Source organism: Carlito syrichta, unplaced genomic scaffold (genome assembly GCF_000164805.1).
Source record: "Carlito syrichta isolate Samal-C Ts95f unplaced genomic scaffold, Tarsius_syrichta-2.0.1 Scaffold305170, whole genome shotgun sequence".
NCBI classification, from domain to species: domain Eukaryota; kingdom Metazoa; phylum Chordata; class Mammalia; order Primates; family Tarsiidae; genus Carlito; species Carlito syrichta.
Genome location: NW_007249266.1, coordinates 815726 through 831695, shown reverse-complemented (window position 1 = coordinate 831695; position 15970 = coordinate 815726). Strand labels below are relative to the sequence as shown.

The 15970-nt window shown below is 45.8% G+C and overlaps 1 protein-coding gene across 1 annotated transcript in view; it reads right to left on the bottom strand.

Moving 5' to 3' along the window:
- Window positions 1–1213: 1213 nt before the first annotated feature.
- Window positions 1214–15970, bottom strand: part of ITGA9 (integrin subunit alpha 9) — a gene marked incomplete at its 3' end in the record, with an annotated part of 153788 nt that continues 139031 nt past the window's right edge. The window contains exon 17 of the mRNA XM_008061272.1: window positions 1214–1379. Coding sequence (XP_008059463.1) covers window positions 1214–1379 — 166 coding nt within the window. The remainder of the gene's footprint in view (window positions 1380–15970) is intronic.

Below are 15970 nucleotides of genomic sequence, written 5' to 3'. Positions count from 1 at the left end.
TTTTAGTCTTGGGGGTTGGACCAGTGTACAGAACCCACTCTGAGGCTCAGTTTTCTCATCTATAAAATGGGCATAACATCAACAACCCTTGGGGTTTGGGGTTTTGTTTTCTTTTGTTTGTTTTAGAACTAAAGGCCATTTAATTCTAAATTAAGCAGGTACTTGCAAGCTGCCCTTTATTCCTATCTGTGTCCCTAGCAGCAACATTCTCCCTTGCATAAAGTTGCCTAACATCATAACACCACAGTTGCTGAAGGGGACCAAACAAGGAAGCAGATCATCTTGGAGAAGCAACTGGGAAATTCTTGAAAGAGAAGACTGGGGAGAACTAAGAATTACCACTCTTCTGGTTTATAACCATTCTTCAACTAAATTTAATTTTTAAAAATTCAGCCAGGTGTGGTAGCACACATCTATGGCCCCAGCTACTTGGGAGGCTGAGACAGGAAGATCAGTTGAGCCCAGAAGTTCAAGGTTATAGTGGGCTATGATTGTGCCTATGAATAGCCCAGCATTCCATCCTGGGAACACTTTACTAGAAAAAGTTAACACCTATTTTATGGCACTTATTATGTGCCAGGCACTGTTCAAAGCACTCTATAAATATTAACTTAGTTCCTCGTAATGACTTTAGGGAGTGGTTGCTGTTATCACCATTTACAGGTGGGAAAACTGAGGCACCAAGTAGTTCAGTGACTTGCCTGAGGTTGTAAGTGGCAGAGTTTCCATTCAAACCCAGCCCATCTGAACCCTTAACCTTTGCTAGGTAACCTCACAAACACTTCACGTCATGCTTTATTTAGAAGTTAGAAAGCAAAACAAAACACAAACATCCTTAGCAGTGACTCCCCTACTCCAAAAAATTCTATCTGCTCCTCACTGAATACTCTCCTTACACTTTTAACAGAAGGCAAAGAAACAAGGCAAAGGAGTTTGTTGAGAGCCAGGGAGATGTCAGCCAGGAAAGAGGTCACAGACTCACCTTCACTCTGCCCAAGCTCCCCTATAGGCAGGGATGAGAGTCCCCTCTTCTCATCTCCTCTTGCTCTTAGGTATAAAGGCACATTAATTACTTTGTAGACAGGAATCCCAACCCACACCAAAGCCTCCCTAGATCCCTGCTCCAGTAACCTGCTGCTGACCCATTGCTCATATGGTCCTTGGGGCTCTGATCACAGGCTTCCTGACATCCTTGTCACTCTTGGTCCCTCACCTGGTGGCAGTAGCCTGAAAGAGGTGGTGGCAAAGTGGTTGGCAGCCACTCCCAACTTGGCTGCTAACTGGCTCTCCCCTTCTGGTGAGGAGGACAGGAAGTAGCCTGCTTGTCTCTGGTCAGACACATGAATAATGCCAGCTCCAGACCTTCTTGGCATCCCATCCTAAACCAACAAGAACAAGGCCAAGGCCAAGGAGAGTGGAGGCAGTTGTGCCAGCACGGGAATGGCAGGCACATCTCCTTACCCGAGGCAAGACATCAGTCTACTTGCCTTCATTCTCTCCCCAGCTCAGAGAGATGACACCGAACACTAAAGATGGCTCAATGCCTGGCGATGCACCATCTACAGGGTATTATGGACTGAATTATGCCCTCCTAAAATTCGTATGTTGGAGCCCTAACCCCCAGTGTGATGGTACTTGGAACTGGGCCTTTTACGAAGTAATTAGGTTTTGATGAGGCCATGAGGGTGGGCCTTCATGATGAGATTAGTGTCCCTATAAGAAGAGACACCAGAGAACTTGCTCTCTCTCTCCCTACCATGTGAGGACATGGTGAGAAGGCAATCATCTATAAGCCAGGAAAACGGCCTCATCGGCAACCAACCATGCTAGCACATTGATCATGGACTTCCAGCCTCCAGAACTATAAGAAAATAAATTTCTATTGTGTAAGCGACCCAGTTTACAGTTCTAGGATGGGGTGTTTACAGTCATGGGTTCCATATTTGTAGATTCAACCAACCATAGATCATGGATATTCAGAAAAAGAAATAACAATACAACAATAAAAATAACAAAAACAATACAGTACAACCAATATTTACACAGATTACATTGTATTAGGTATTATAAGCAATCTAGAGATGATTTAAAGTGTACAGAAGGATGTGTGCAGGTTTTATGCAAATACTACACCACTTTATATAAGGGACTTGAGTATCTGCAGATTTTGGTATCCATGGTGGGTGGGGCGGGGGGTGTCCTGGAACCAATCCCCCATGGACACGAAGGATATTGTATTTTGTTATGGTAGCCTGAGCTAAGACACTGGGTTGCTGATTATGCTTTTTCCCCCTGATTAATTTTTTCCCTCCAATCCTCTTTCAAGAAAAATTCTCCTCATTATTCTTATTACTAGCTCTGTACTTGCAAACTGATTAGTCCAATTCCATCAGGTGCTATGGTTTCACGTTATTGAGGACAGTTACCAGTTTTTCTCAACCCTATCTCCATTGGATTGGCAGAAGGGATGCAAGTTCATTCACTGTAAGTTCATTCACTACCTTTTCTACACATTTCTGCATTCACAAAACATTCCAACAGCACCCACCCCATGGTGGGACAGGACAGACAGAGTCTTATCTCTTAGCATCCATCAACTCCATTGCCTTGAGCGGCACCATTCACCCTGTTCTCTACAACCTGTTCTCTCCCCCTCCTTACCTCACCCCTGCCCACCTACCTTAGGGGTCCATGGACTCCTGACTTCCCTTTGTCACCTCACATACACTTGATCACCAAGTTCTGCTGACTTCATCTTCCTTGCTATCTCCTCCCACCAATCTCATGTGGAGTTATCACTGAGGTGATGCCCAGCCTGGGACCACATTTCCCAGCCTCCTTTGAGGGCAACTGCAGCCGTGTGACTGGTTCCCACCAATGGAAAGAGAGTGGAAAGGATGTGGGTCATTTCTAGGATGGGGTGTTTAAGAAGTAGGTGTGCCTTCTCCACTGCCTCTTTTTCTTGTAGTCCCCAGAAAGCAAATGACTTTGAGGCCCTAAGGGATACAGAGCCAGCAATGGAAGGACCCTGGAGCCCCAGAATCACCACATAGAGGAGGTATCCACTGAGGAATAGCCTTATTTAACTGACACATGAGCAGTGAACACATTTCTAGTAGGTCAAGTCACTGAAAAGGGAGGGTCCGTTATGGCAGTTAATGTTGGATCAATATCGGTATATGCAGGGTTCCCTTTCTCTTAATGTGGGTTAACAAGCATGTTTAAGCAAAGGAATAGTGTAAAGAGAAATACCTCAGGCCACAGAGGGAAGAAAGAGAGAGGGTGGAGGAATGAATGAATCCTCTACCATCTCCAAATATAAGGTAGGGAAAGAGAAGGCAGGGATTGTGCCCTCTCATCACCCACCCCTGCCTACCTACCCACCCATGGCTAAATTCAGGCTCCAAAACCTGCTCTCTGTCTTTGTTTCCCTTTAGAGCCCTACTAGGCAGATTAAAATTCCAGTCCTTCATAACCTAGGAAAACATCCATTCCTTTGACCCTGTGAAAGTAACTCCATGTAGACCCAGACAGGGCTTCAGAACAGAAATCAAGGGACCTCAGACTGGGAATTAGAAGTAGAAGCATAGCCCTCGAGGCCAATAGGGCTGGGGATGGGTAGGGGTGTGGAGAGAGATTCCACAGCCTAGCCAGAAAGGAAAGTGCCAGGAACATTTCCCAAATCCTGACAAGGCTCAAGCAATGATGCTCAGGCTTTTGGCTGCAGTCTCGAGACAGGCTGATAGGAAGGGCCCAGGATTTGTCAGCAGGAAGGTCTGACCCCCTCAGGGTCTACAGCTGATGAGAAGGATGGTCCCCCAAAGCAGATCTGCGAATTCCATCCCCAAAAGAAATCTTCCTTCTGACTTAATTCTAACTGCTGCCACTCTTCCTCTGTAACTTCTTCAACTCCCAGCTGCCCACTTCCAGCAGCCACAGAGGCAACTTGAGTCTACAACCAGGGGGACACTCACCCCCTCATAGGAATGGCTACGGGTGGGGTCTGCTGGGGTCCCCAGATGCCAATGGGATTCATTCCATCACAGGTTACATAAGCTCCTGGCTGCAGCCAAGGTCTGAACTGAATAGGAAAATGGAAAATGCTCCAGCAAATAAATTCCAGGGACATTAGGCAAATGGCCCTTTTAAATAAACAATAGCTTTCGTTTTCACACAGACATGATGAAAAGGAGGTGGGGGGAAAAATGAAGAGAAAGAGATCCTTCCCAGATCACAAAACTTATTCTTAGCGAGTCCAGGGCCCCTACTAACCCCCAAAGCCCAGGGCATCCTGAAGCCTGGGGCAGAAGAGGCAGCACAGATATTTCCTCCAGGCCAGCCCTGCCCTGTGGAAGGCGGACTCCCCCATGGCAGGACTTCCCCTCTGCAGGGCAGGGTGGGTGGAGCAGGGCAACAGGGGTGAGGACTTCCTCCATCTGAGCCACCCTGATAACCCCCAGGGCTGCACAAAAGGGTTTCCACTGGCAAGTTCTTCCTGGCACAAAGCTGCCACAAAGCTGCAGGGTGCTCTGTGTCTACTTGGATTGGGGTGGAGGGTGGGCCTGTCAGCTGAAGGCTCTGACTCAATGGGAAGCCCTCTGACCCCGGGCCACCTCTCATCTCTGCCTCTGGGAGCAGAGAGTGAAGCACGCCTTACGGATACCCCCATCCCCCCCTAGGACCCTACACAGCTGCAAAGGGGGACGTGTGAACTTTGGCAAAGGACCCAGGAAAGCTTCCCAGCCCAGACAAGGCCATCCAGGCCAGTGCCAATGGGGCAGGGCAGATATGTCCTGGAGAGTGTCTGGACTGAGGTCTACACCGCAATTAAAAGCAGGACAAGGGCTGGTGTGGCTGTAGCTAAAGATCTGGGTATGCCTACACCATGCACAGGAACAATGTGTCTTCAGACTGAGCCTTGCAGCCCCATGGGAGCCATGACTGGGAAATGGTCAGAGAACAAGGCCCAGCCCTCCTTCCTGTTGGCTCCCTCACAGGCACCCTCACCCAGCTCAACTCCACCCTGCCCTCCACCCAGCCCTGGAACATCTTTCTCCGTCTGTCTTCCTGTCCTCTATCCACGTTCAGCAGGCTAAAGCCAGCCAGGAGACAGGGGCCTGGGATGGCCTGAGGACAGGCTCCGTCAAGTGGGAAGAGCCCGGCAGAGCAAGTTTTATGAAAGGGTGGCCACAATCAGCTTCCTCAGAGATGGAGTAAGCACCCCAAGGTGCCCCAGTTCCTAATCCTGCCAGCAATGAACTCCCTTTTAAAAAGAGAATCCTGTGCATCAGGTTCTTGGCTGGCAAAGTACCCAGGACACAAGAATGAATTCAGGGCATGGAGGCTGGGAACAAGGAGGAGCATGTAACAAGGACGGGAACAGTGAACCTGGAACAGGACGTGAGTGAGAACAGACCACAGAGGCCTGAGGGCCCAAAGCATGGGGAGGAGATGCAAAGGTCACGTCATTTCCCTGCTCAATACCATGCAATTACCCCATTTCCCATAGTAAAAGCCAGTCCATTTCAGAGGTACACAAGGCCCTACGTGGTCAGGCCTCCTTCACGTCTCTGACCTCATCTCCTAATACCCACACTCACACCCTTATTCTGCCCCAGACACACTGGCTTCCTGACTATCCCTGGAGCAACAGGCACTTGTGCCTCATGGCTTTTGCACTGGCTGTCTGGAATATTCTTCTCCCAGATCTCTCCACATGGCTCCCTTCCCTCACCTCCTTCAAGTCTCTGTCAAAAACCTCTTTCATGACATCTACCCTGAATATCTTATTTAAAATTATAGTCCACCTTGGCATGACCAAATCTCCTTCCCCTATCCTTTTTTGTGAAGTCAGGGTCTCACTGTGTCACCCAAGTTGCAGTACAGTGGCACAATCACAGCTCACCATTGCCTCGACCTCCTGGGCTCAGGCAGTCCTCCTGCCTCAGTCTCCCAAGCAGCCAGGATAACAGGTACATGCTACCACATCTGGCTAATATTTTTTTTGTAGATATGAGGTCTTGCTATGTTGCCCAGGCTAGTCTCAAACTGCTGGGCTCAAACAATCCTTCTGTCTCAGCCTCCCACCGCATGCATCCTGCCTATTATATTTTCCCCATGGCACTTATCAATTTCTATGTGTCTATGTACTATATTCCACATGTTCTATATTTCCAGACTTACTATGTTTATGATTTCTGTCTGCCTCTACCTGTTAGGATGCCAGCTCCACTATGGCAGGGAATTTTGCTACTTTTTAAAAATATATATACACAAATGTTTCTAACACTTTCATTTCTAGTAGCCTAAAGATAGAAACAACTTATCTGTCCATCAACATGTGAATGAATAAACAAAATGTGGTCTAGCCATACAGTGGCATGCTATTGGTTCCAGTAGTTAAAAAGTAAATGAACTAATGATGCATGTAAAAACATGAATGAATCTCAAAATAATTATGCTAGGTAACTCAAGCAAAAAGATACTTCAAGATTCCAATAATAAAACTCTAGAAGATGCAAGCAGAATTTTGCTTCTTTTGATCACTGCTAAGTTCCAAGTTCCCAGAACAGTGCTCAGCACACGGTAGGTACACTGTGAATATTTGTTGCGTGAATGAATGAATGCACGACAGCCCTTTCTCAGCAGGGCTCAGGCCTCCTGGAGAACAACAGTAACATCTGTGGTCACAGTAGCTGCAAGTCACTCATGCTCACCCTGAGAAAGCCAGGTGCTGTGCGAAGATTTCTACAAACTTCTCACTTTCCATTCATACAACTCTACCAGCAGGTACTATTTATTCCCCCAGTTCCCAGATGAGGACACCAAGGCTCTAGGAGTTTAAGGAAAATCACCACACTGCTTAGTGGTGCTGCTGAGATATGTACCCCAGAAGCCTGTCCCCAAAGCTACAGTTCTATATAAATATGTTCTGCAGCAGAGCCGATGTAAGTCAGTTACAATCATCCACTCAGGTCCTCAAGCCCCAGAATGCTGCTAGGGTCATGTCCAGAGAGGCAAGAGCAGAACAGCACTGGGGAACCGGGGAACCAGGTCCCTGAGATTTACTAGCCTGGCTTACCCTCTACAAATGACAGGACTAGGTCATGTGACCTCCATGGTTCCTTCCATCCTCTGACTTGGCAGAACTAGTATCGCCTAAGAACCCAAAACCTGGTTCTTTCTCCCCAAGGGGCAAGGAGTTTATGGTCAAGGGCAGAGCCCATATTTCCCTTTCAGACATGTTCTGGGTTCCCAGGACTCAACATTCCCTGCCCAGACAGCCCTGAGTTTGCCTTTGAGGTCTATGTTGGGCTCCTCTCCAAGGTCTGTGCTCGTCACTGTAAACTGCACCACTCATGAGTATTCCCCACTCAACGCCCAAGGGCAGCCTTCTGTGGGGAGGGGTAGATGGAGCTTGGTTGGGTGTTCACACACATGACCATGCTGGCTGTGGTGACCACACACACACACACACACACACACACACACACACACATACACACACAGATACACACATGGGAAGTGGGGGTGGGCTAGGGGCCAGTTCTTCCCAAGCTGCGCATTTCTACACTAACTTCTAAGGAGTCTAAGGAATCAAAATTCAATACTGGCCTTCAAGGTTGTGGTAAAGGTCTGTTTGTCAGGGTAGGAGGATAGGACAAACTCTGTTTGCTTAAGAGTTATCTTGATTTGTAACTTTTAAATATTTAGATATTCGCTAAGTGGACCTCCATTTGCACTCTTGTGCCCTCAAATGACAGCTTGAGTCCAGACAGAACTCAAGTTTCTAAGAAGCTGTAAAGGGCAAGGTGGAGAAATGAGAGCTGATCTCTTCCCCTGTTCTGACAGCAGGAAGATGGCCAAGGAGGGAAGACATGAGGACTGTTCTGGCTCTGACCCTGCCATGGTATGCACATTCTACATCTGGCGTGGTCCTGGGTCTGGGCAGAAGGGTCTGTTTAACATAAAAGAATGAAAAGCTTCTCTGTTCCTAATGTCATAAGATGCCTTGGGTCAGCTCTACTTCGACTGGCCCAGTGATCACAGGTGAGGTACACTAGCTCCTGTTCTCTCACAGGATGGAGGATACAATTTCTACCTCACAAAACTGCTTTGAAGATTGGGAACTGCCTGGGAGACAGCAGCTTCTCAATAAACCATGGTTCTTATTGCTAGGCTTTATTCATTGCACCCCTAGCATATAAGCACGGTGCCAGGTACCTTGTAGGAATCAGTGAATGTCAAAATGGATAGGCGAATATGTGGGTGGGTGGATGGATGGGGGGGTGGGTAGGAAACAGATGGACAAATGGTAGATGGGTAGGTGGGTTCTTGGTTTATCTTTCTTTGAAGGATATTACAAACTACTCAGCATTCAGAAATCTCACCATCCAATAACGACTCATCCAACATTGCCCTTAAACTGAACCTCAAATACCACGGCATAATACTTCTTTTGTCTTTCAAGAAAAACAATAACAAAAAGCTTGGAATTCATGACTGGAGTTAGGACTGGGACTGACATGTATCCTCCTAAAGCACGTGCTGGCAGATTACAAGCAAACAGTCTCATGCTCAGTCCTGGAGGAGCCTGTTTCAAGGTCCAGGGTACCTGGAGTCTGCATGGCCTAATCTCTGCCCTGGAGCATACAGATCATTTTAAATATAACAATTATTGATTCAGTTAATTGAGACTCAAATCTCAGTTGGTGCTATTTTAATGCAGAATAAGAAAACAGATACGTTATTTTCCAGATACACAACACAATATTTGCTAAACCAGGGATAGATGCTGATAAATCAATCTCAGCCCAAGGCATCCCCATGAGTGAGAGAAATGCATCAACCCTAAAACACAAGGGCATCACAGCCCCCGCACCTCCAAGTCCTTAGGCTTGTGTTATTCATTCAACAGTGGCCATAGATTATGCAAAAGGCTGAAGAAAGGGTGTGGGTTGGGATTGAAAGGAACCAAAGGAGCTTAATGTCACAAACAGCCTGTGTGGGGCAACAGAAAAACCAAACAGTTTGCATGCTGAGAGAAGTCAGCTTTGCCAATGAGACATTTCTTTTCTCAGTGGGTCACACAGGCAACAACCAGACAAACTATAAGGCAGCCCAGGTCATCTGGCAGCTCTTATTCATATCCAGCAACATGATGGTCCCCCCAATATGTTAATTAATAAGGTTTGAAAAAAGAAAAAACACAAACAAAATAAAGTTTGAACCCCCCCAAGAAAATCTCAGAGCACAGTGACGATGCATAAGGTACCAAAGACTGCAAAGTCATCTGCAATCAGAGTCATGACCAATTTCCTAGGCATGGCTTTCTGCAGAAGTGTTGTAGAAACTTGAAATGGCATTCTTGGTTTTTTTTGAGTTGGAGTCTCACTCTGTCACCCAGGCTGGAGTGCCATGGCACACCCATGGCCACTCCAGCGTCAACCAGCTGAGCTCCGACGAACCTTCTGCCTCAGCCTTCCAAGTAGCTGGAACCACAGGCTCATGCTACCACACCTGGGTAATTTTTTATTTACTGTAGAGACGAGGTCTCGCCAAGTTGCCCAGGCTGGTCTCAAACCTCGGGCTCAGGTAATCCACTTGCCTTGGCCTCCCAAACTGCTGGGATTACAGGCTGAATCACCGAACCCGGCCGAAATAGCATTCTTAAAGGGAGACTTCATGACCTGTGAGAAAGAAAGAGCCCAGCACATCCTTCTTAGGAGGGAACAGCTGTGTTCCTCTCTGGAGAGCAGTCAGTTGGGATTTTCCCTCATCCAGATACATCTGTTAGAGAAAAACCTCTGCAGAGCTTTCTAGAAATGCCTCTTGCATGATCCAGGCATGCAAGATCTTCATATCAATTAGGATATTTAACCAAACCTGCTGGTACCTTTTTTTTTCCCCATTCAATTCCCCATTCAAAATAATGTTGGCACAGGCAACAGTAGACAAAAACAAACCCAGAAGGGGCCAATGAGTTTATATGAGACAATATATATAAACTCTCAGCAACCTGTTCAGTGCTTTCTAAATGCTACATATTCTTGTTTACTATCAATGTCATCATTATTCTCATAATTGGATTTCTCTTGTGTCAACAGACCAGAATGTGTGACACTCATTAACCAAGCCCAGTGCTTCCCATACCCGATTAATATGCCCAGGATGCACATTGGAAACACATTCCCAGGCCCAACGGAATCTGAATCAGTGGGAATCTGAATTTTTTTAAAAATGCCATCTGTAGCAGGGATAAAGTTTGGCAAATATAAGTCAATGGTTCTCAAACGCATTCAGGAAATTAAAATTTGAGGACTGTATTCTATCAGCTTTAAAAATCAAATATAGGCCAGGCTCAGTGACTCAGTCTGTAATCCCAGCACTTTGGGAGGCCAAGGTGAGCGGATTGCCTGAGCCTGTGGGTTCAAGACCAGCCTGGGCAACTTGGCGAGACCTCATCTCTACAATAAATAAAAAATTAGCCGGGTATGGTAGCACGTGCCTGTAGTTCCGGCTACTAGGAAGGCTGAGGTGGAAGGATCGCCGGAACCTAGCAAGTCAAAGTTGGGGTGACTATGAGTGTGCCACTGCGCTCTAGCCTGGGTGACGGAGTGAGACTCCAACTCAAAAACAAAAAACAAAAAAAAAACCCCAAATACATTGCTCTGTCAGGCACAGAAGTGTTAAACACCCCTTCCCAAATCAAATGAGCAAATTATTATTGTTAGGTTCTACATATAGTTTCCTTACACTTAGACTTCTTTAGGCCCAAACATTCTCCACGTTCCCTTCTTGGAACGTAGTATGGCATAAATCACATCCAGGAAATAAAGCCCCCACAACTGCTGGAGAAAATGTTGTACTTGAAAGAATCCCTCCCTAATTGTCCCAAAGGACATGCCAAAAATCACAGCGAAGAAAAGTAAAGCCTTATCTATATGAATTCCCTCTGATGCATTTATGCTGCCAGGTTCTTAGGAGAGAGACAGTGGTTAGACAAGCTAGAGGGAAAGCAGGAGGAATTCCTGATCTGACATCCCATGGGGTTTTCATGCTAGAAGAGACCAGTCAATGGTGTAGAGGTCAGAGGGGAGAAAAAACAAGGAGGCCTGATCATCACCCATGCACTTCCCAAACATCAATTATATCCATGAGGGTCCTGGCCAGGAATAGGTATCTCCTGGAAACAGGGAGACTGAGCAAAGCTCATCAGAAGACTATTGACAAGAGAAAGGGGATAGCTTTCAAAGGGAGACCCCCATGGTAAAGCACTCTAGGGCTACCAACAGCAGAGAACTATTACTGCCCCAGGACTGAAGGGACAGGAGAGGAAGTGGTTGCTAGAACTCATACGTCATCAGAACCAGCCACCTGGCAGAAGCCATGACCCTGCAAAGGGTCATGGTCACTGTGACTGGACACTCTTCCAAACTCTTTTTCTAGAGCTCCCCTCTGGTTGAACTCAACTAAAAGTCAGAGGGGAAGGTCAGCCTCCCAGGGCATAGTACAGGGGGAACCGTGGTGGAGAATGGACCTGGAAAGGGGAAATGGAGAGCAGCCACCATCTCTGCTAGAAGCCAGATACTATGTGTGGTATGGCTGACCTTATGGCCTTCAAATAAGCACACTGCCTGTGATAGATTACACTGTCACTCATCAGCTGTCCCCCTACCCCCCACATGGTATTCCTTTTGTCATTGACTCTGAGGTTCCTCTCACTAGAGGCAAACTATTTCTCCACCCCATTGATATTGGATTGGGCCACATGACTCATTCCAGCCAATAAGGGAAGAAGTGATTGTGCCAGGTCTGAGCCTTCCACTTAAGAAGTTTCATATATTTCTACTCGCTCCTCCTGCACTACTGCCATCACCATGAGAAGAACCTGCCCCAGTAGACAACTGGTTCTAGAAAGATGAGAGACAGAGAAGAGCTTCCCCAGTCAACCTGCAGACCTGTGACTTGAAGTAGAACTGTCCAGCCATCCCACAGACCCATGAGAATATAAATGCTTCTTGCTGTGTGCCATGGAGTTCTGAGGTGACTTGTTATGCAGCCATAGCTGACTAACACATCAGTCTACCCAGGTAAATAAGCCATTCTACTTCAGTAACAGAAGCTACACGTGTTTAGATTAAAGGGAAAGGATGGGCACAATTGATAGAATCGAGTCCACTGTGGAAGTTAAAAATCAGTAGTCTCCAGCTGGGATAGAGACCATCTGAAGTCCCAAGGCTTAGACATGAGGCTTGTCCTGATGCGGAAGCCTATTCTCAGTGATACTAGAAACCTCTTCTCTAGCAGGGCACAGTGGCTCACATCTATAATCCCAGCACTCTGGGAGGTGGAGGCAAGAGGACTGCGTAAGTCCAGGGATTTGAGACCAGCCTGGGCAACTTGGTGAGACATCGTCTCTACAAATAAATTAAACATTTAACTGGGCATGTTGGCATGCCCCTGTATTTCCAGGTCTTCCTCCCAGGAAGGATTGCCTGAGCCCAGCAGGCTGAGGCTGGTGGTAGCCATGAATGTGCCACTGCATTCCAGCCCAGGTTACAGAGTAAGACTTCAACTAAAAAACACACATGCACAATGGAATATTATGCAGCCATAAAAAAGAACAAAATCATGAATTTCGCAGCAACCTGGATGGAATTAGAGTTTATAATACTGACTGATCTATTCTATTTCTATTGATAGAAACAAAGATCTGAGCATCACATTTTCTCACTCATAAGTGGACTTTGAACAACTACCGTAATACTAAAAGAAAAGGATTGACAGTGGCGGGAAACTATGGGGGTGGGGGAGACAGGGAGGGGAAGGGAGGTGGGATTAACAGTAGTCAATATCTGTCTGGGGAAAGAGGGCACACCTCATCAACAAGGGTACCTGCACAATGAATATTTGTATAGCTAACCCTTAACTGTACCCCCACAACTTTAAAATAAAAAATACATATTATATTTAAAAAACACACCTGCACACATGCACACACACACATACACACACACAAAAACTCCCTTCAGAGAAACAGATACTTTGTTTTTTAATTTATAACCAGACTCGTTCAAATAGAATTCAAGGCTGCTTACAAAAATGCTCACAATAAAATAAGCAAGTACGAAAAGCAAGAAAATGATGGTATGGGAAACCAAGAGATCGGTAAATCAAATGCAAGTCCTCCTGGTAGGCATGAACTCCAAAGTTTCCCTTGAGCTTCCCAGTAGCTAGAGCAAAGATGAAAATAAGATTCATGGAATGAGTAAGGGATAGATGGGTCAATAACTCAGAAGAAAAACAACTATTTTCTGAAACTGAGATCTGACAGACACACCTTCCATGGAGCCTCATAAGACACTGAGTTATGTCATGAACAATGTCCTCAGCAAACACACTGAACATCATGATGGTGATGACGATGACGATAACAACAATAGCTAATGCTTACGGAGAGCTTGCCGTGCACATGCAGATGTTTTCTAGGTGTTTAACATACAACGACTTATTTACCCCTTTTCTTATTATCCTCAAAGAAAGTACAGTGGTTGTTTCTTATGACCCACAAGGGAGCCACCTCTGAAGGACAAGGACCTCTGAACAGTAGTCTGGGGAAGCCTCTCCAAAAGAAGTCGAAACCATGGATATACCTTACAGCACTCCTAGAAAATCCAGAAATCAAGATGTGGAAACAAAATTCTCCAGTTTTTCAGGATTGGTTCTTGCATGGGTCAACACTGCATGACAAGCAAAACATGACGGCGAGGAAGATTTGGCCAGCAGGCTGCTAGTTTTAACACCTGGCCTAGGCCAGGCACACATGATAGCTCAAGTCTGTAATCTCAGCACTTTGGGAAGCCAAGATGAGAGGATTGCCTGAGCCCACAGGTTCGAGACCAGCCTGGGTGACATGGTGAGACCTCGTCTCTACAATAAATTAAAAAATTAGCCGGGTGTGGTGGCGCATGCCTGTAGTTCTGGCTACTTGGAAGGCTGAAGCAGAAGGATCACTGGAGCCCAGCAGGTGGATGTTGGAGTGGCCATGAGTGTGCCACTGCACTCTAGCATGGGTGATGGAGTGAGACTCCAACTCAAAAAATAAAAATAAAACACCTGGCCTAGAAATGAATGGATGGCATAAACTTCAGGCACTCCACCATAAGCACAATTCATTTCAGCCACCTTTCAATAAAAATGGAAGGGCAGAGGGTTGGAAGTCCTTCTGACTGACAAGTTTTAGGGTGCTGTTAAGTACAGATACTATTAGATATAGACGTCTGAGAAGTGCTTAGGTCAGGGGTGGATAGACATCTTTTCTTGAAGGTTGTAGAGCAGGAGGAAGACACCATCCCTGCCTAGAAATGGGACATAGAGGTCCCAAAAATCAGCCATTCAGTCTTGGAGAAGTCACAATGTTATTTCTTCAACTATGAGTTTATTTCCTCAACTTAATGGGATTGTATGGAACCCACTAAGCCCACATAGCCAGACTACCACACCACTCTTCAGACTAGCAGTCATCAAATGTGCCATCAACAAGCAACATCACCAATACCATCCGAAATCCTGCCACCCAAGAGACCCTCACTGACTCTACTAAGAAAACCAAATGCTTCTTTCTTTTTCTAAGAGGAGATTTAAAGTGGGGATGGAGGTTGGAAGAGTGAGAGCAGAAAGCAAAAAATACCACTTACGTTCGGCCATTTTCCTCCCCTTAAAAATCAATCCCTATTTGGAAATGTTTGTTGCCCCCTCTTAAACAAGACAAATGACCTCAGGGCTGGAGAAATAAAATTCCCTGCCTGTCTCGCCTCAACAGGTTCCCTGACAAGCTAAACACAGCTGCACTTCAACTGCTATTTTTAGATCCTATAAATTCTGGCCTTTCTTTTGCTCTCTGAAATATTCTTTACAGATTTGCCAAAGAATTTTATCTAGACTCTAACTCCAAGACAATAATTTCATGAGTAGGAAATTGTCACTGTGGTGTTTGCTCACCGCTATTGTCATTATTTTATAATGACATAAAACACGTGAAGGGTTTCTATAAAACACGTGAAGGGTTTCTTCCTTCTCAGAGGGGAGGCTGCCTGCCTCTAATTGCCGCCTGAGTCTGAATTATGAACAGGAAGAGGAGATTTTGCCACTGGATTGGTTTCCTTTAAAAAAAAATGGGGGTGGGTGGAGGGAAGGGGGTGGAAGGAAGAGAACCAGAGCTGGGACCTCTGGAAACTCTCTAGGACAGTGTTTCCCAAAGTGGTACAAAACCCAGACTTCCATGAAAACAACCCTCCTCCTCCAAGTATCCAGTTGGAATTCCTTGGGGGTGGGGTCCTGACCTGCCTCTAATGGTCCTGCCACATCAGCACCCAGATTCCAGAACATTGCCCAGATCCCAAAGCCAGTGCTGACAGAATGCTCGTCATGCATAAACAGATGCTTTATAGGTGGTCAACACGCAATAACGTGCTTAACCCTTTTCTTTTGTATTTTTAAAAATTATTTTATTTTTAAAATGTGGGGTACAAATGAAGTCTAGGTATCCTACTCTAAGAAAATGTGGTTTTTTTGTTTTTTTTATATCAATATTTTTTATTTTGATATTGTGGGATACAGTTTAGGGTTAGGTATACAAATATGCTTCGTTCAGGCACCCTTATTGATAAGGGGTGTCTCCCCATCCCCAGACAAATATTGACTACTGTTAATCCCACCGCCCTTCCCCTCCCTCCCATAGTTTCCCACCACTGTTAGTCTTTTTTTTTATAGTATTACAGTGGATGATCAAGGTCCGCTATATGAGTGAGAACATGTGATACTCAGATCTTTGTTTCTGTGAGAGTTCACTAAGTATTATTGACTCTAGTTCCATCCAGATTGCTGCAAAGTTCATGATTTTGTCCTTTTTTATGGCTGCATAGTATTCCATCATGTATATGTACCACATTTTTTAATCCAGTCCTCT